The 20,372-nt window shown below is 42.8% G+C and overlaps 2 protein-coding genes and 1 long non-coding RNA gene across 3 annotated transcripts; all 3 read left to right on the forward strand.

The window, feature by feature from the left end:
• Positions 1-202: 202 nt before the first annotated feature.
• On the forward strand, positions 203-1,387 carry LOC129457161 (uncharacterized). Its single transcript, XR_008649121.1, has 3 exons — positions 203-268; positions 1,186-1,225; positions 1,321-1,387. It is a non-coding gene; the product is annotated as an uncharacterized LOC129457161 (long non-coding RNA).
• Positions 1,388-1,473: 86 nt separating this feature from the next.
• Positions 1,474-4,338, forward strand: LOC129457198 (interaptin-like). The gene is made up of 8 exons (XM_055229831.1): positions 1,474-1,649; positions 1,782-1,944; positions 2,302-2,394; positions 2,475-2,625; positions 2,714-2,802; positions 2,991-3,380; positions 3,499-3,607; positions 4,006-4,338. The coding sequence occupies exons 1-8, from the start codon at positions 1,474-1,476 to the stop codon at positions 4,221-4,223; spliced, it is 1,389 nt and encodes a 462-aa protein (XP_055085806.1). The 3' UTR covers positions 4,224-4,338.
• A 754-nt stretch (positions 4,339-5,092) lies between these two features.
• fasn (fatty acid synthase) lies at positions 5,093-20,148 on the forward strand. Its single transcript, XM_055229532.1, is given in 52 exon segments — positions 5,093-5,377; positions 6,827-6,953; positions 7,172-7,324; positions 7,523-7,696; positions 7,766-7,966; positions 8,223-8,345; positions 8,427-8,542; positions 8,695-8,829; positions 8,916-9,366; positions 9,598-9,785; positions 9,916-10,105; positions 10,197-10,291; positions 10,366-10,500; positions 10,577-10,780; positions 10,979-11,094; positions 11,182-11,357; positions 11,515-11,706; positions 11,783-11,809; positions 11,812-11,862; positions 11,937-12,119; positions 12,269-12,448; positions 12,754-12,795; positions 12,798-12,956; positions 13,053-13,174; positions 13,176-13,374; positions 13,467-13,861; positions 14,002-14,166; positions 14,245-14,360; positions 14,442-14,596; positions 14,664-14,867; positions 14,970-15,120; positions 15,280-15,458; positions 15,558-15,676; positions 15,757-15,814; positions 15,817-15,879; positions 16,041-16,264; positions 16,428-16,526; positions 16,528-16,624; positions 16,727-16,878; positions 16,968-17,059; positions 17,140-17,218; positions 17,220-17,309; positions 17,311-17,421; positions 17,423-17,537; positions 17,615-17,700; positions 17,702-17,752; positions 17,754-17,808; positions 18,118-18,339; positions 18,410-18,621; positions 18,705-18,803; positions 18,896-19,147; positions 19,307-20,148. Coding segments are annotated over 51 exon segments (7,506 nt in total). The 5' UTR covers positions 5,093-5,377; the 3' UTR covers positions 19,433-20,148.
• Positions 20,149-20,372: the final 224 nt, after the last annotated feature.

Consider the following 20,372-nt stretch of genomic DNA (forward strand, 5'->3'; position numbering starts at 1 on the left):
GTAACAAAGGCTATTTTAAAGCCAAATGCCTAAAGCTGCTCAGCTGCTAGTTTCCCACGTTTAAAAAAACATGGCATCTTGCTCTGACCATTGAATGGAACTGTCCCTAAACTCACTCCATACTGAAGTCAATGTGAATAATGCAGTTTTTCTATGTGTTTTAGATGGAGGTGCAGCCGGAATCATTTAGAAATCAGAGGTCTGTTTCAGAGATCCACCGCCTGGAGATGAGACTCAGAACGGAACAGGAACACTACTCTTCACTCAGGTACTACTGTACAGCTCTTTTGGAGATAAAACCTGGTTGGATTATTAGTTTTATCAATAGTGCAACAGTGGAACTATATGTGCAAATTACAAAAAATTTACTTACTGTAGGCATGTGTTTGTGGAGCTTTCGAAATCTGTTCCTCACTCGGAGGAGAGCGTGTGTGTGGTCAAAAGCTGCTGGATATGTTATCAGCCTTTTGAAACGTTGAAGTGCATATGTCAAAACTGAAATTCCACAGTTTAATATCCCATATACAAAGGAGAGAACTAGAGGGGGGTCACCCTTTGGGACTCCTGAAGTGTTATGCTCTGGTTACTTTTATAACAATCACCTTCTGCTTATTCATATGACTGATGTTTGACATAAGTTTGGAGAGCCATTAAAAATAAAGATATTCATACAGTTATTCTGACCTTTGGAGTTAATTGAAATGGCAGCAGTGTAGAAAATGGGGTGGAGACAGACAGGTCTGTTGTATTTGCACTGCAGGGAATGTCACGTGTGTAACATTTTTGAGTTAAACTTGTGGATGAAGTGTTTATATCTTTTTAGAGTTTTACATTTCTGTATGTTGTGTGATGTCTTTATTTTCAGGACAGAATTCCAACAGCTTAGAGAAGACTTCAGGTATAACTTGAATGTCTTAGCAGAGCGAGATCAAGAGCTCCTCACATCTCAAGACTACAACAGCCAAATTTCAGCATTCATCTTTCATTCTTCATTCTGTCTGTTTGGGAGAGTTTTTTGAAACTTGAATAGCTTTCCAACAAACATATGCTATGGGTAATTAGGTTTTTAGCCACAAGGGGCCAGCATTCAGTCATTTTTATTCTGTTGCGGATCGAGCTGGTGTTGTTTTAATCAGGCTTGATTTGTCTGATTACCTATTTTTTTCTTTTTCTATGGTAAAACAGTATCCCAAAGCTGATGGATCACCAAGTCCAACTCAATAAGGTACGGACAGAAAAATGCATGTAAATACAATATATAGCTGAACTATAAAGCATGGACCTTATGAGATTTCTGGGATTTAACATATCTTTGCCCAGAGAGAAGCTTCTGAGGACCTTCACCAAAAGACAAAAGCACTGCTTGGAGTCCAGGGAAACACCACTAATGTGCATATCCAAAGGTATGATTCATTTTAGAGTTCTCACAGTCAGAGTGGCCCAGTGTGCTGCAGAACCATTCATTGTCAGAGCATGCTGTGTTTTTACTCTGTCTCCAGGTCTCCGGATAAGGGCCACAAAGAACAGCTCAAGGAGGTGCATAAAGCCATATCGAAACTGCAGAGAGATTTAGACACACTGTCCGCTCACTCTTTGTCCATGAAGACACACCAGGAGCAGCTGCAGGACAGAGAGGACATCATAGACAGGTGAGACAGGAACTGGGACAGGTGACAGCAGTTTTTGTGCTTAACAACTTTCAGGCAATGATAATTCTGTGACCTGTTGTAAGTACAGAGCAATGGAAGGTGTGAGACTGCACTCTGTACATGTGTTTCCAGATACAAAAAACAGCTTGGTGCAAGTTTGGAGCGTGAGAAACACTTAGAGCAGAGAATGGTACAAATGGAACTGGAGTGGCAGAAGAACTATGAGGAAAACCGAAGTAAACATTATCTGGACCATGAGCAACTGATTCATGAGCTGACTGCAGCGAGAGACAAGGTACTCTCCACCTCAACACTGAATGCAGCTATTGGACATAGTGTTAAGTTATAATATCTATATCTATATCTATAACATATGACACGACACTAACACTAAAGTGAAAACAGACAAGACATACAGAGATGAGGCAGTAAAAAACTGTGTTTTAGCAACATCAACTTCCAAATAATTGTTCCCATTTTACTTATTTGGAAATACAACAGGTGAGCTGATTTGACATGACCAAAATGGGGCCATGAATGCTTGTATTGTATCATAGGTTTCAATATTTTTTATTGTTTAAAAATGTGTATACAATTTTCTTTATACATTGTGTTATAATGAATCATTAGATAAAACAAAATTTTATTTTAGGTAAATGCTGAGTTGGTGGAGACAAAGTTGCAACTTCAGGAGCTAACAGTGTTACTGCAGTGTGTCACAAAGGAGCGGGATCTGGCCTTACAAGTGAGAGTATCTCTTCTCCCTTTTTGGTTGTTTAATTGCATTATATGTTTGGCTTATAGAAAAAAAAAATCTTTGTAAAGGGGTGTGTCCCACACACTGGACACTTAGCTTCTGATGAAATTATTGCTTTAAAGCAAAAAAACTACAGGCTTCAGGCTGTCATAAGTGAAATGAGAAAACAAATGGAGGAGCTAAGCTGCACCACTCCACCACGTCAACAACCCCATACAGGTGACATGGTTGTAACAATAGCATAACATCAAGCATGTGATCATGTACATTTATTATGTACATTCTTTATTCATTTTCTTTGTGGCAGAATTAGAAAACAGTGTGACTAAAGAATATAATGGCTCAGAAAAAGAAGCCCAGCACGTGGAACCAAATATCACCAAAGTAAAAGAAAAGGTAATTACTGTTTATTTCCTGGGGTTACATTAACCAATCCATTCTAATAGTATATTTAAATAAACTATTCTGCTGAAGTTAGCCCTACCCCTGAAAAGTGTACGTTTGGAGGCCTGATCAATAAAGAAACTTCATCATATAAAAAGTTAATGCTAATGTTTATATTTTCTCTCCTCTCTTCTTCACAGCAAGAAAAGTCATCTTGTGTGTGCTCTTGTGGGCATATCAGCAGAGAGAACTCAGCATTGGTTCAGTTGCACTCCAGGCTGAAGCAGGCTGCCTTGTGTATAGCTCGCTTGAACAGAGACCGACAGCAGTTAATTGAGTTATGTAACCGCCTGCGATCTCAGCGCTGCACTTTTGAACTGCTCAATCAGAGTAACAGTAATACAGGAACCAACAGAGTCAATGAATCCACCAACAATTTGAAGACTGAGAACTACGAGAAAGAACGAGAAGTGTATTTGGACCCAGACCTGCTCACAACACAGGTCCATAGCTCACCCTCTTCTGTAATGTATTACGATGTTCTGGGGTCTTCAGTACAAAATAACCACAGGCCCATTAAAGAATTAACTGTATTATATTATATGGTAGTTTTGCAGCCCTCAAGGTGATGTTTGCAGCCTATGGCTCCATGGTTAAAAATCCCTGCAGTATACCATTCTTTGCTTGGATCACTCTTTCTCTTTGCAGAGTGCACCTCCTAACTGCTCCCAGCTGCTCCAGGCTAACGGACAATCTGAAGACTCAGTGCCTTCTCTGAGTGCCCTCTGGGCTCTGCTGGATCAGAGGCCTTCACAAGGTACTTTCACCATGTTATCTGCTGTTTGTCCTATGCTCAAATTTGAACCTTTTTGTTTGGAAAAAACTGCAGTATTCCCCCAATTAAGACTACTTCATTAAATGCAATGCTTGGTTTCTTAACTAAATTTAACCATGAACCAAGTTAAAATAAATAGATATTACATACTGACCTCTTCTGTATAATTTATAAGAGGTGTATATATTTATAATAAACTAAGGAGCAGTTCTATTTGTTTGGATTAGTTCTGGCCTCTAAGACACCTCATGAACTAAATAGTACAGAATCTGTTGAATTTGGTGTGACTGAAAACAAAAAGTCAATAATTTAGTATTCTCACACTTTTATACCACTGCTGAAAGGAAGAGTTGTTCCAACTTGTCTCTTTTCCTCTAAAGACCTCTCCAAAGACAACGCTGAAGACTCTGTTGAAGTTCACTCTGAGGTTTTCTCGGGGGTCTCTATGGGGCTGGTCAAAGGTGGCGCTCAGATGGAGGTATGTGGGTTGAGAGCCCCCGTCCACAAACAGCCCACAGCCAAACCCCCACAGAAGAGAGGACCACTAAAACACACTGCCAGATCTGCAAGAATCAGGAATTACAACAATAAAGACTGACCACACACAGGATTAAAGATCATGAAGGAACTAAGAAGATGCACAAAAGGAGATTGATAATCAGCAGACCTACTTGATTTCTGATGACCACAAATTATGTAGGCTGTGTTGGTGATTCCCAGGCCTTACTTTCGGAAATGAATAAAATGCTGCTGACTGATGCTTATTTTAAGGAAAATTTTACATTCATTTCTGTATTTTGTATTTTTATTATAGTGAATAAATGGCTCAAATGCAGTACAGGGTAATACTTTTTTTTTTTTTTTTTTTTTGTCACGCTATATGTTCTTGCCTCACCAGATTTGAGGACAGGTCAAGACCAATTATCAGTCTGCGCTTCAGTAGGTCAGTAGGAAGCGCACATGAACCAGAGTAACCCAGCCATCTTTACTGAACCCCGCCTCTTAATCACCTTACACACAGCAAAGAAACCTCGCCCTGTCATTGGACCATCGCGCACACCCCTGCTCTGTGATTGGCCCAGTCGGCTGTCAGTCAGGGTGAAGCACATTGCCATAACACGTGTGCCTGCTGCACTTTTTCAAGGTAAAGTTACGCAATACTGGTGACTGTTTTCATGAGTTTATCTAAATGTGCAATCCATGTAAACATTGCGGGGTATAAATATTCGGGTAGGTTTAATGAAAGGCATATTTTGTAAAATTACCTTCATAAATTAAGATTTAACGTTCTTTTAGCATGCGTAATAACACTTGCTACAAAACTTAGGTCCTGAATGTATCATGTGAAAGCGATACATGTTAAAAGACAACTCACAGGTCCGTCCATACTGTAGTACACTTGAACTATAGTAACCCCTTGTCAAAACGCTTCCTTTCCGCTCTCGGACTACAGGCGCAGGCAGCGAATCAGGGACGGCCTCTGCATCCAAAAGCCCTGCCTCTGCTCTCATTGGACTGCGCTGCCGAGCCAAGCTGTCAGCCCATGTGGCGTGGCCCAGACTAGACTTGCACATTTAAAATCTCCAGAGAAGAACCCATTCAATGAGGCACCGAGGCTGACGTCAATCTCCAGACTGCGTTATCACGGACCGTCCCCGTGATCGCCTCCAAACCAACTTAAGGGACATGCCAGATCACATGCCAACAGGGAACTAAAATAACTTGAACAACAGGATACCGGCTACAATCACAGTAAGTACATAAGCCGTTGTGTACTGTGCTTCATATTTGTGCGGAGTGGATGAATAGCCTCGAAGCCACTGTCTGATTACTTACAGATGGAGATAGAGACCGGTCACACCCGTTAGATAAGAGATAAGATTCACAGTACCAGAAAATATTATTTGTTCCTTCTGTTTAGCTGGCTTTGTGACACATTTGCCAGTAATAATTCTAATACCATGAATCATTTGAAGAAAAAAAGTAAAGCATCACCCAAGAGCCCCTGCTGGGATACAACTGTAAAGCCTATTCCTATGTCCCCATGAGGAATGCTTAATTAGAGCGTGTCAGATTGATGGCAGTGCACCTCAGTGACAAGCCACATCTTGTCATGTGTGATCTTATGGTGAGGGGTTGTGCTGGAGAGAAACATGAATTATCTTTGTTTGACTTTGAGAAAACAAAGTAAAATCTTGAGAAGCACATTTCACTATGAGTTGACAAAATCTGACTATATCTGGAAGATATAGTGAGATTCTGGCGAATTAAAGCTGTGCTAGGCCTGTGCCAGGGCTGTGCCAGGGCCCTGAATCCGGACGCTCCTGTTCTCTGTCCAGGTATCAGCCTCATCATGACTCAGTCTAACTGTATTGTTCTGTGGATTTCTTTCTGTACTTCAACGAATTCTGCTTCTACACCCCAGAGTGAAGGTTAAAATTGCAAATAAATATAGGAAAAACATTCCATATAGCCATTTTTTAATTTTTTTTTTATTAGAAGAGTCAATAGCCTGAAATGTGGATGAAGAGACACACCTAAGTGTCAGTCTCACCTTTTTACCATATTGAACATCAAAAGTATTACATTTGACAAATGTGTTGTTCAGTTGTTAGATACAATCCCTCCCATTGCTATGTGGTGTGTGATTATTCTTTACAGCTCCATAGTACCATTCACCTTTTGTTCTGTCCCTGATGAATATCCTTAAGGCAGGACTGTTGTCACAGTGTTAACTATTCCATATGTGAATTTTTAGAATTTGTATAAACATTGATAGCCATATCCTTTACTCTTTGTCAGTCTGCCACAGGGAGGGCATCTGTGCTATTATGTTGCATTGAATGCATTACTTCAGATATTATTGAGGAGAAATATTGTGTTGAACCTGTAGATTTTTCTCACCAAATAAACTCTAGCTTTTGTGCCCCCAACATCATGTCCATATATGACCTCTGATGTGTCTAACTTTCAATAAAGATATGTCATCATATTTCTATCCACTTCCATATTTATTTGAAATCCTCACATCTATTGGACAAGTCTCTGGAGTATACCCAGTGTGGGATCAGTAAAGTTTTATTAAAGTTGTCTTATCTATAATTTTTGATCATGCCATCTTGACTACTTATTTGTATTATTGTTTTGTTTTATCAATGAACAAACCAGAGCTGAGATGATTATTTCTTGTTTCAATGTTAGATGGAGGATATTGTTATATCTGGGATATCAGGCCGTCTGCCTGAGTCAAACAACCTGGAGGAGTTTTGGGAAAATCTGCTGGGCAGAGTGGACATGGTCACCGAGGACAACAGACGTTGGGAACCAGGTCAGAACACATCTCCACATATTCCTGTGAAATGCAGTGATTCACAGGGTCTCCCCAGGCAAGATATTCTAAAATAACTATAGAGCTTTTATTAAGACTCCTGAAATACCTGACATCAGACTCTCACCTGAACTTGCTCTGGTCTAGCTAAAATTTGAAATTGTGCTTGTAGCTCATTAATACCACATTTAAACCTGACCTGGTTTGTTCTCATATAGGTTTGTATGGCCTACCACGGAGAAATGGCAAACTGAAAGACATCAGCCACTTTGATGCAGTGTTTTTTGGAGTTCACCCCAAACAGGCCAATACCATGGACCCACAGCTGCGTTTAATGCTGGAAGTGGCCTATGAGGCCATTATAGATGCAGGTAATATTCCACAATATTCCACCTCAGTTTAACATACAGTTCACTCCAGCACCTGAAAAATTTCTTTTATTGCTTTGCCATTGATAAATTGTCAACTGCTTCACCTGATAAAATGTAGTTAATTTATAAAGTGTTTTGTTAACTTTTTTGTACAGATTTTTTGTACAGCTAAACAAATGTCTGATCTGATGCTAACAGGGCTGAACCCGGCCTCACTGCGGGGCACTAAGACAGGGGTGTACATCGGGGTGAGTGGTTCGGAGGCAGGAGAGGCCTTTAGCAAAGACCCAGAGGAGCTGTTGGGCTACAGCATGACCGGCTGCCAGCGTGCCATGCTGGCTAACAGACTCTCCTACTTCTTTGACTTCAGCGGTACAGGCTATAATGTGTTTAATATTTCACAGCAGTCAACACCAGGCTCACCTTTTCTGTCTTCCTAAGGTCCAAGCACAGCCATAGACACAGCTTGCTCCTCCAGTTTATTGGCATTGGAAAATGCCTTCCACGCCATTCGCCTGGGCCAATGTGATGCAGCACTAGTCGGAGGAGTCAATCTGCTGCTCAAACCCAACACCTCAGTTCAGTTCATGAAGCTGGGCATGCTTAGTGCAGAAGGGACCTGCAAGTCCTTTGATGCCTCAGGTAAATAAAACTGTGCATAGCTTCTTCACTCATTAGCACTTTCACACTACATTAAAAATCTGTATGTAAAAGCAATATGTCAAATATGTTAAATTTTTTGGATCCCCTCTATAAATTACCAGGTCCAGATTAATTGTTATGCCCAGTCTAAACACAGAATCCAGTGAAATAAGCCATTATTTTAAGTTTTATTAATGATTATGCTAAAGAATGGCTATATAGTGGTTGATATTAAAGCAATTTTTCTCGCTAACAGGAAATGGATACTGTCGTTCAGAAGCAGCTGTAGTTGTGTTGCTAACCAAGCGCTCAGTGGCAAAGAGAATCTATGCCACAGTGGTAAATGCTGGAAACAACACAGATGGATACAAAGAGCAGGGTAAGTGCTGGGTCTGTGAGCAACAACTGGGGGATGGGGGCAGACATTTAAACATGAACTGATGTCTTTGGCCTGGTTCAGGGGTGACGTTCCCTTCAGGGCAAATGCAGAAGAGGCTGGTGAGCACTCTGTATGAAGAGGCTGAGATTCATCCAGATCAAGTGGAGTACATAGAGGCTCATGGCACTGGCACCAAGGTAATGTATATGCATGCTGTCTCCACAATACCAAACGTCTTAAACTCATATATTTTACATAACATACCATGAACTTCTGTTTTCTGTTACTCTTTTCAAATTTCAAATTAGGGAATAGGCATACTGTATATTGTAATAGAATCTTATTATAGGTTGGTGACCCACAAGAAGTGAATGGCATTGTTGGTGTATTCTGTGAGAAAAGAACAGAACCTTTGCTCATAGGCTCCACCAAGTCCAACATGGGCCATCCTGAACCTGCCTCAGGTTTAGCTGCTCTGGCAAAGGTACGCTTGCTCAACTTTATTCATTGTACTTTGACTCTTATGGCCTTGTTATGAATATTCTGATTTTTGTGATGCTTTATGTGCAGGTGGTGCTATCTTTGGAGAGAGGAGTATGGGCTCCAAATCTACACTATTCCAATCCTAACCCTGACATTCCAGCTCTCACAGACGGGAGAGTCCGAGTCGTGGACCATCCGATTCCGGTCAAAGGTGGAATTGTGGGAATCAACTCATTTGGGTTTGGAGGTTCAAATGTCCATGTGATCCTTCGTCCAAACGACTGTAGAAGAACAGAGAGTGTGAAGAGTGTGGCTCGAGTTGTTCCTGCCTGTGGTCGCACAGAGGGGTCTGTCAGGGTCCTGCTGCAGAAAGCCCAGCAGCACTTTGAGGACCACAGCTTCTTGTCTTTACTCACAGATATTTCCATGGTGCCTGGGATGGCCTTCAGAGGCTACACTGTACTGGGCTCTGAGCCAAACATCAGCGAGGTCCAGGCAGCGCAATCTGCCCCCCGCCCAATCTGGTACATCTGCTCAGGTACCATCTTAGTACTACAGAGCATTGTTTATTTATGAAACTGTGAGCTTGATGGTCACTGTTGAAGTTTTTTTGACTGCTTTATTTGTTCAGTTACTTGTGGTTTTAACTTATGGTTAAAATGGATATTTCTTAAACTGTACTAAGCTTTAGTATTTTATCTATAATTGTACAGCATTTTATTCACAAGTCTCTTAGTACTCTTATGTAAAATATGCCCCCCTGTTGCAGGTATGGGGACCCAGTGGGCTGGGATGGGCCAAAGTCTCATGCAGCTGCCCGACTTCAGAGCTTCCATCCTGCGATCAGACGAAGCCTTAAAGGACACAGGACTGGTCATATCGCAGATGCTCATGGAAGCCACAGAGGACACTTTTGAAGACACGATCCATGCCTTTGTGGGTCTCGCAGCTATTCAGGTACAAAAGAACTGTGGTAGTTTCACCAAGATTCACCACTGGCTCATGTTGTGTACATTAGGGAATGACAATTCTTATTGAGTGTGTATATATATATATATTTTTTTTAACAATTTGTCTATTTTTGTAGATTGCTCAGATTGACATGTTGAAAAAGATTGGCTTGCAGCCTGATGGTATTGTTGGTCACTCTGTGGGAGAATTGGCCTGTGGCTATGCAGATGGCTCCCTCAGTCAGGAAGAAGCTGTTCTGGCTGCATACTGGAGGGGGCGCTGTATCAAAGAGGCCAGCTTACCCCCTGGAGGCATGGCTGCTGTGGGTAGGTTTGTTCATTTTCAACCGACATCCACTACATTATCCCTGGGAATTGTTCAGCAGCAGACCTGTGTAATATTGTCTGTGTATTGTAGGGCTGACATGGGAGGAGTGTAAGGCTCAGTGTCCGCAGGGAGTGGTTCCGGCTTGTCACAATGCTGAGGACACGGTCACAATCTCTGGGCCCCAGGTTCATGCTTCTGTAGATTTAACATAACACTAAGCTTTGAAATCTGTTGTTAAACATGCACTGTGTGTTATTAGGATGCAGTCCACCAGTTTGTCCAGGAGCTCAAAGACAAAGGAGTGTTTGCTAAAGAAGTGCGCAGTGCTGGTGTAGCCTTCCATTCATACTTCATGGCAACTATAGCTCCGGCTCTCCTGGCTGCTCTAAAGAAGGTTGAGACCCTTAACATATAGTTCTGTTTTATGTTACTGTCCGTGGTTATTTTGACTCTGGGTTGTGTTTGTGTAGGTGATCAGACAGCCACGGCCACGCTCTCCTCGCTGGATCAGCACCAGTATCCCTCAGTCTGCCTGGGACTCTCCTCTGGCCCTGTCCAGCTCAGCAGAGTACCATGTGAATAACTTGGTGAGCCCAGTGCTTTTCCAGGAGGGGCTGAGCCTGGTGCCAGAGGATGCAGTGGTGCTGGAGATTGCTCCTCACGCTCTACTGCAGGTACAGCACTCCTGAAAAGACATTTCACTTTGATTTCTTTCTTTTAATTTTGCATTATTGTTTTACAACAAAACATAAATAATTAATCATGATAGAGCTGTATTCCATGAAAAAATATATCTTTTGCCCACTTATTGTTTGAGTGGATTATCATGTTGAGATGTTTTTATTGACAAAAGCATGTTTATGCGCACACAGGCTATCCTAAAGCGCAGTCTCAAACACACCTGCTCCATCATTCCATTGATGAAACGAGGCCACGTCAATAACCTGGACTTCTTTCTCTCCAGCATTGGCAAGGTTTACATGAGCGGGTTGGTCACCATTTTAATGACTTAAGGACTGCATGTTGTTGTTATATTTCTTTGTCCATATGTTGAAATGTTCTCTCCATGGTACAGGATCAATGTGGACTGTAACAAGCTGAGCCCACATACCCCCTACCCCGTGCCGGTCGGGACACCTCTCCTCTCACCTCTGGTGGAGTGGGATCATGCCCAAACGTGGGATGTTCCTAAGGCTGCAGACTTTTCCTTTAGCTCTGGAGCATCCAGTTCTGCAATTATTTTTAACATTGGTAATGTCTTAAAAAAATCTAATTTAAAATGTTTAACTTCAAAGTGTATAACTTCAGAATGTACGAAGGCTCTTGAATGAGAAGCAAAATTATTTTATTTTTACTTTTTTTGTTATAAATTTAGTTTATTTATTAATGTTTTCTTTTTACTAAGCAGACATAAACCCTGAGTCTCCTGACCACTACTTGCTTGGCCACTGCATTGATGGCAGAGTCCTGTTCCCAGCAACAGGTTACCTGGTCTTAGCCTGGCGAACCTTGGTCAAAAGCTTGGGAATGGTTCTAGACACCACACCTGTCATATTTGAGGATGTGGCCATCCACAGAGCCACTATTCTTCCCCGAAATGGTGAGAAAATAAGACACCAAAGGGGGCTGACTTCCCATGTCTTCCCGTTTGATGCTGATGTAGTTTGTCCTCTTAGGTTCTGTGCAGCTAGAGGTGCGTCTCATGCCGCCACTCACACATTTGAAGTCTCAGAGAATGGAAACCTGACAGTTAGCGGTATGCAGTTTAGTTTAGAGCTCATTCAAGGCCTCTGTCTTTGGGCATGGTAAATGTCATCTTTTTATTTCTAGGCAAAGTGAAGCTTCCAGAGGACACTGAGATTCAGTCACTGGGTCACCACATAATGTCAGCCAACGACATTGAGAGTGACCCCAAACTGAAGCTGAAGGCTCCAGACATTTACAAAGAGCTCAGATTGCGTGGCTATGACTACGGAAAGACCTTCCAAGGAATTTTAGAGTCAAACATTGCAGGTAGATTTTATCAAGTCATTAGAGATATGTCCAAAGTTTACATCTTGTACAGCATTTCGGTTGTGATGGACCTGGATAAAAAATAGATTAAATGGTGTGGTTACTGCGTATTATAACTTACCGTGTTAAATGTGAACTGTGATTGTCAGGGGACAGGGGAGCGCTGCAGTGGACCGGGAACTGGGTGGTCTTCCTGGACACCATGTTACAGATGATTGTACTGGGTCTGCCTGGGCGCAGCCTGCGCCTCCCCACTAGGATCCGCTCCGTCCAAATCGACCCACAAGCCCACATGGAGAAGCAGTGGCAATACACAGATAATAAACAGGGTTAGTGCTGAATCTCATAGTGTCTTGATGATGCCTGTGACTACAGAATTATTATAGACATTCAACCTCATTAATGGCAGTGAATGGCCAATTGGTGAATACCATTAATCATCCTTACCTGAAAAAAGAACAAAGCTAAACAAATCTCCTTAATTGCAATGACGATCCTAGCATTCAGTAACATGTACATGCTAAAAAAAATATGTTCATTAATTTTTTCTGAAATATAAATCCTACACTTTTCTAAGGTGCCTTTTATGTTAAGATCCAACATAAAATAATTACAATTTTTACCCTAGACACAGCTGTGGGCATCAGTGTAGATCACTGTGTGGATGTGGTTGTGGCTGTGGAGTCCAGATCAGTGGGCTTCATGCTACAGTTGCCCCTCGTCGACAGCAGCAGCAAAGCGCTCCCACTCTGGAAGATTTCTGCTTTGTCCCCTACATGAATAGAGAGTGCTTGAAAGAGAACGAACACCTGTCAGAAAAGATGAATCTCTGCAAAGGTATGTGGCTGGTAAAAATTCCAGCTGATTAATTAGAAATTATTTTGGCAACATTTTAGTTATTAGGTATGGTCATCATTAGATATCTGTGTTCAGGGTTGATCCAGAATCTGCAATTGAAGTTGAAACCTCACGGTGTGACCCTGATGTGCCAGGAGTAGAGGGTGTGCCAGTCAGCCCCATACCCAGGCCCTGTGCCCTCTGAAGGGGGCCTGCCACCGGCTGCTAGCCCTTCTGTGTGCTCTAGAGCTAAATGGGAACCTAGAGTCTGAGATGCAGCAGCTGGTGGAGCGGGAGAGGTCCTGTCTGCTCCATGACCCACTGATCCAAGGCCTGCTGAGGGACATTGCCTTCAGACACTGCCTGGACACTGCTCTGGAGAACAGTAGGCCTGGCAAACTCAGGGTGATTGAGGTCAGTGACCACGATAATTCAACTGGTTATGCAAACTGATACCTTTTTACCTTTAATACGTGGTTCTGACTTTTTCTGTTGCTGTGTTTAGGCATTTCTCTGATGAGGGACATCTATTTCCCCATGCATTATCCCTTCTCAACATTGAGCCCATGTTACAAGTGGAGTACACTGCCACTGCGGTGCACACTGAACTCCTGAACCCCTTCACTGACACTCTGGAGGAGCTGGGGCTGGGCTCAGCGCAGTGGGACCCTCGTACAAGCCCCGCTCTGGGGGCCACTGCGGGGACTGCGGACCTTCTGCTCTGTAATCATTGGGGCCTTTTGCAGAGTAAACCAGAGCAGCTTGTATCAAACCTTGCTTCTGGGACCAGAGTCGGGGGGTTTCTCCTGCTGCATGTGCTACTAAAGGGGGGAACCCTGGGGGAGATCCTGGCCTTTCTCTATAGAAATACCAACAGTGGGGCCCTGCCCGGACTTGTTTCACAGGTTAGTGTTTTTTAGGGTTTTATGTTTAATTCAGTACTGTTGTGGACCTGATAAAATACATTTTCTGAAAATCAGGTTAATTTATTTGGATCTATAATATAAAACATCAAGATCTTTTCATTCTTACTGGTGTTTTGCAGGCTGAGTGGGAAAGGTGTATTCTGGAGGCCTCTCTGGACCTGGTCAGTGTCTGGACATCCTGTTATGGTTCTGCTCTGTTCCTCTGTCGTCATCGCATCCCAACTCTAGAGCCTGTACTTCTATCCGTGGATGATTTATCCTACAATTGGGTGGAAAGTCTTAAAGTATGTTCCTTTAGATGAGCCATTTTGTTCAACGCTCATCATATGCACAGTTATCTAACCAAGCTAATGTCTCTACAGTCTCTGCTATCTGTGCCCTCGGACTGCCCCATTTGGCTTACTGCCTCTCAGCCTCACTGTGGTGTGGTGGGACTAGTCAACTGCCTGCGCCAGGAACCTGGTGGCAATCGCATCCGGTATGTTTATATTAATGAACATTATTATATATTTCAATGTTCAAATGTCCGACAGTGGTCCTATTTACTTCCCTTCTGCAGCTGTGCTTTCATATCAAATCTGGATGACTCATCCCTGCTACCGAGCCTTGTTCCATCTGAAAAAGAAATGCAGTCGCTGTTTTCTAAAGACCTTGTGATGAATGTGTGGAGAGATGGCAAGTGGGGGGCTTTCCGACACCAGCTCCTCACCAATGGTACTTACCTGTGCTGTGAGCCTATATTTGTAGTCACATTGAGTCTAATAGGTGTGTGTTTCTTAAGCCCTGAGAGAGGAGCAGACACAACAAGCCTATGTGAACGTGCTGACACGAGGGGACCTGTCCTCTCTACGCTGGATTGCCTCTCCCCTCAAGCATTTTAAATCCACCAACCCAAACTCAGAGCTGTGCTGCGTCTTCTACAGCTCTCTGAACTTCAGAGATATCATGTTAGCCACAGGAAAACTGCCTCCGGACGCCATTCCAGGTACAGCCTTACTGTTTTTTTGTCTTTCTCTCTATTAACATTAAGAGGTACATGCAGAAGGAATAGCAATGACCAACCAGTCGTTTATTTGGATGTATGTAGGTGATGCAGCCCTTCAACAGTGCCTGCTAGGGATGGAGTTCTCAGGTCGAGACCAAAATGGTCAGAGAGTTATGGGCCTGCTCCCAGCAAATGGCTTGGCAACCTGTGTGAGCGCAGACAAACGGTTCCTCTGGAGTGTTCCGTCAAACTGGTAAACATTTATTAGGCTCAGTGGAAACATGCAGCAACATGAGAACTGGTCCCAGTCTTATTCAACATATCAGACAAACTGATCCTTATACATCTGCAGTATTTTGGAAGCATTATACTACCATTATCATACTCACCATTAGACCTAATTTCCTGGCAGGACTCTGGAGCAGGCAGCCTCTGTGCCCGTGGTGTATGCCACAGCGTACTATTCCCTGGTGGTGAGAGGCAGATTGCGGCATGGAGAGAGTGTTCTGATCCACTCCGGTTCCGGGGGGGTCGGACAAGCAGCCATTGCCATAGCACTGAGCCAGAAGTGCAAAGTCTTCACCACAGTTGGTAAGAATATGTCTGTCATAATAAGAGTGATGAATGCTAGGGGTATGGGAATTTGTCACTTGAGTCTTAAGATCATGGGATGTAAAATTTTGTGTGTAGGCTCAGCAGAGAAACAGGCCTACTTACAACAGCGGTTTCCAGAGCTCTCCAATGAGTCTTTTGCCAATTCTAGAGATGCATCATTTGAGCAGCACGTTCTCCTCCACACAAAGGGCAAAGGTGAGTGCTATTGTTCCTTTATGCTTCAGATCTGTTCCTCCTGCAGGACTTGGACTGGATTTTGTCTTGTATGCCTCAGGGTGTGAATGTGGTGCTGAACTCTCTGGCAGAGGAAAAGCTGCAGGCCAGTGTACGCTGCCTGCTCGCCATGGACGCTTCCTGGAGATCGGGAAATACGACCTGTCTAACAACTCCCCCTTAGGTTTGTACAGATACAAACGGAACTGGCTTATGTTGATGCAAACGGATATTAAGAGATGGAAATGGACGCTGTATATAATTAAAAACAAAACTCCTAACATGGACACTTTCCAAACATTAATATATTATTTGTGATGTGCTAAGTGGGTAAATGTCCTTCAGGTATGGCTGTGTTCCTGAAGAATGTGGCCTTCCATGGCATCCTGCTGGATGCACTGTTTGAGGAAGGCAACCCTGAGTGGGAAGAGGTGTCTCAGTTGCTGCAGGAGGGGATTCTGGGAGGTGTAGTAAAACCTCCTAAAAACAACTGTATTTGAAAGGAAGAAGTGGAGCAGGCTTTCAGATTCATGGCCCAGGGCAAGCACATCGGCAAAGTACTGCTCAAGGTAAAGTCATTGAAAAGTTACACATAAATGAACTAATATACAGTTTTATTCTGATGCTTTAAGTAAAACTTTAAATGTATTATTCAACTTTCAATAGTGAGCATGTACAAATCAAACCATTTATTAAAATATGCTACTTTTTTTCTTTTTTTTAAAAATCCAGATTCGTGAGGAAACAGGATTCCTTAGTCAGCCCCCCCCTAAACTCTTCCAGCTATCTGCCGAAACATTTTGCCCCCCTTCCCATTCATACATCATCACCTGGGGGCCTAGGGGGCTTTGGACTAGAGCTGGCTCAGTGGCTCATGGAAAGAGGGGCCCGCAAAATAGTTCTGACTTCCAGATCAGGCATTCGCAACGGTAAGACCACACAGACCACAAATACTCTAATACCAAAGGATAAGCTGTTGTATAGGTGACAAACTTAAGATTCTGTTTAAATGCTCTTTGATCTGGGTGCAGGGTACCAGATGAAGCGGGTGCAGGAGTGGAGGGCTCAGGGCGTGGATGTGCTGGTGTCAACGAGTGACGTCTCCACCCTCAAAGGAACTGAGCAGCTCATCAGTGAGGCTCAGGGACTAGGTCCTGTTGGAGGGGTCTTCCACCTCGCCATGGTAATAACATATATGTGCATATATTGATATTTATACATATACAATTAAGGGTCTGGGGGACTGTACACATTATCATTCTGATTTGTCAGGTTCTCAGAGATGGTATGTTGGAAAATCTAACACCTCAACACTTCATGGAGGTCAACAAACCTAAATATGGTGGAACATTGAACTTAGACTGGTATGCTATTTTGATCTTTTCCTACATGATATAACCAAGCTGGTGTGTGGTTTGATAGGAACACATTATTTTTGTTTCAGCTTGACAAGGAAAAGCTGTCCAGAGCTAAGCTACTTTGTGGTCTTCTCCTCTGTGAGCTGTGGACGTGGTAATGCTGGAACAAAGTAACTACGGCTATGCTAACTCTGCGATGGAGCGTGTGTGTGAAAAGCGGCAGAGAGATGGCCTGCCAGGCATAGCCGTGCAGTGGGGGGGCCATCGGGGATGTGGGCGTGGTGCTGGAAACCATGGGAGACAATGACACAGTGATTGGGGGCACTCTGCCTCAGCGCATTACCTCCTGTTTAGAAGTGCTGGACCTGTTTCCTGTGCCTAAGAAAGCCAGTCATGTCCAGCTTTGTGCTGGCAGAACGTATGGTGGTCAAAGGCGAGTCTGGGGCCCAGACTGACATGGTGGAGGCTGTAGCACACATTCTGGGTATGAACCCATGTCTCTATTTAAAGTATGGTGAAATGAAATGTGGAAATGGTTGTTAACCACTTTCATGTTTTTAGGTGTGCGTGATGTGAATAGCCTAAATGCAGAGGCCACTTTGGCAGACTTGGGTCTGGACTCTCTGATGGGTGTGGAGGTTCGTCAGGACTCTAGAGCGAGATTATGATCTCGTTATGAACATGAGGGACATCCGACAGCTTGACCATCAACAAATTGCGTGAGCTGGCTAACAGCAAGGGGTCCACTGCAAAAGGTTTTTCTCAAATTTTTATTGGTGCACAACAGCTGAACTATTCATTTCAGATTCAAAATTAGATTCAAAGTTTGAAAAAAGTGATAAACAGGTGTTATGAATAAAATATAAAATATGAAAAAATTACTCAGTGACTGGTGCTATACTTAAAATATGTATTTATTGTTTAGGGTGTAAAAAGGTTGATGTATAATTTCTTTCTTTAGTTCCTACTACCTTATTTTAATCAATAACTCATATTTTGTAATATGAGTTGTAATATGATATATATGAGTTAATCCATAATCCATCATGTCTTCCATGTTGCAGATGTACTTGATGCATCCAAGGGAGAGCTTCTCTCTGTGTTGGGCTCTGATATCAGCGGGCTGCTGGTGGACCCTGAGGGCCCCACACTGACAGCAGTAAACTCAGTGCAGAGTCTGGAGCGGCCCTTGTTCCTGGTGCATCCCATTGAGGGCACTGTGTCTGCTCTCAGGACCCTGGCCACTGAGTTGAGCGTTCCCTGCTACGGCCTGCAGTGCACCACTGGTATATTGCTCATATCACTATAGTGTTTTCTTTTAATGCTCATGCATTCATAGTGTTTTTTTATATCCAGCTGCCCCTCTGGAAAGCATTCATTCCCTGGCAGCCTACTACGTGTCCTGTGTGAAGCAACTCCAGCCAGAGGGGCCGTATCGACTGGCCGGTTACTCATTTGGAGCCTGTGTAGCCTTTGAAATGTGCTGTCAGATGCAGGCACAGGGCTCCCCTGTGGAGTGTCTTTTTTTGCTGGATGGCTCACACTCCTATGTAGCAGCTTACACACAGGTCAGGCCTAATACTTATACAAAAAAACATTGCAGATAACAATAATGATGAAGTGTTTTATATTTTATTATTTTATTCCTCAGAGCTACAGAGCCAAACTTACCCCAGACAAAGAGTCTGAGGCCGAAACTGAGGCACTGTGTGCCTTCATACAGCAGTTCACTGGAATGGAATACAATAAGGTATTTAAACCGTCCATACCATTGCATTACAATTTATGTACATATTGTATGTATGTATCTTAGTTGTAACACATTATAAATTGTTTTGTCAGTTGGTGGAGACTCTGCTGCCTCTCTCCAACCTGGATGCACGGGTAACTTCTGCTGTGAACCTCATTACCTCCGGCCACAGGGACCTGAGCCACGCCGCTTTGCACTTTGGTGCTACCGCTTTCTACTACAAACTCAAGGCTGCCGACAGTTACATTCCCACCACCAAGTTTCACGGCAGGATAGTGTTATTGCGGGCTGAAACCAGCAGCCAGTATGAGCAGAGTCTGGGAGCAGACTATAAGCTTCATGAAGTAAGAAAACACCTCAAGCATGTAATGAGGACATTTAAAGCCACAAACTTTGTTTCAACAGTTAGTTTTACACATGAAGCAGTTTCAAAAATAACTGCCATGTATAAATTATTTTATTACATTTACTCTGTTGGTTATGAGTGGCATTGTGTGTTCTAGGTGTGTGACGGCCCTGTATCCGTGCATGTGATCGAGGGGGACCACCGCTCCATCCTTCAGGATCCAGGGGTCAAATCCATCTGCAGCATCATACACAGCTCACTGTCTGAAGCCCCAGGACTGTAGCACAATAGCACCAAGTGAGGGGGAAAGAGTCAGTCACATTCCTCTGAGTCCGACCCTATAGACTGCCCTGACCCCCAGCACATCTGTGTCCCTTGAAAAGTGGGGTTACATGTTACATTCATCTCAAATCTTCTGTACATTTAAACTGGTCATTTCTCAATATTGTTTAAAAAGCAACACGCAGGCAGTCAATGCTGATGTAAATGACAGTTTATTAATTTCACCTTGTCTTAAACTAACAAAATATTTTCTTTTTTTTAATTATTAAAAAATGTTTGTCTTGCACATTAACTCAAATTTAGCTTTTCTGTGGCCAAAATATTTAGATGTTTGCAGAGGTGCACAAATTAATTCTGAGAAATTGTGAGCGCCTGTTTCAGGCCTGTGCAGCTGTGACGCACCTACATCCACACTGTTAGCATAAAGGTACATTCTGAGTGAAGCTTGTCACTGTCTGACTCAATAGTTTTGCACCTTTTAACAATTTATTTAATATTATGAAAGTATGTTTTTCTATTTTGGGAGAAATTTGTCTTTGTGTGTTTATAATTCAAGTGTATGGTGTGTGTGCCTGCTCTATGAACACAGTGAGGAGCAGGTCTGTGACTTTTATGACCAGTCCTTGAGTCTGTGAAAGGTCAGGCAGGATCCTTGTCTTTTTATATGGTTTACTTCTTACATCTCAACAACAATTAAATGTACTTAAGCTCTAAGAATGACATCTTTGTCTTTGATGGAATTTGCACTACATTTTCAAACCATTTTAAGTAGTTTTGCTTGTAAAAATATTTAGTTGATTAAACAGCTATACGTCATAGCTCAAACTATGCAGTGACCTACCAACATTTAAAAATAATTCATCCTTAAGAATGCTTCCGTGTGATAATTTTGGCATGAATGGTATTAAAACAATAAACAATAAAAGTTATAATGAGCATTT

This window comes from Periophthalmus magnuspinnatus, chromosome 19 (genome assembly GCF_009829125.3).
Source record: "Periophthalmus magnuspinnatus isolate fPerMag1 chromosome 19, fPerMag1.2.pri, whole genome shotgun sequence".
NCBI classification, from domain to species: domain Eukaryota; kingdom Metazoa; phylum Chordata; class Actinopteri; order Gobiiformes; family Gobiidae; genus Periophthalmus; species Periophthalmus magnuspinnatus.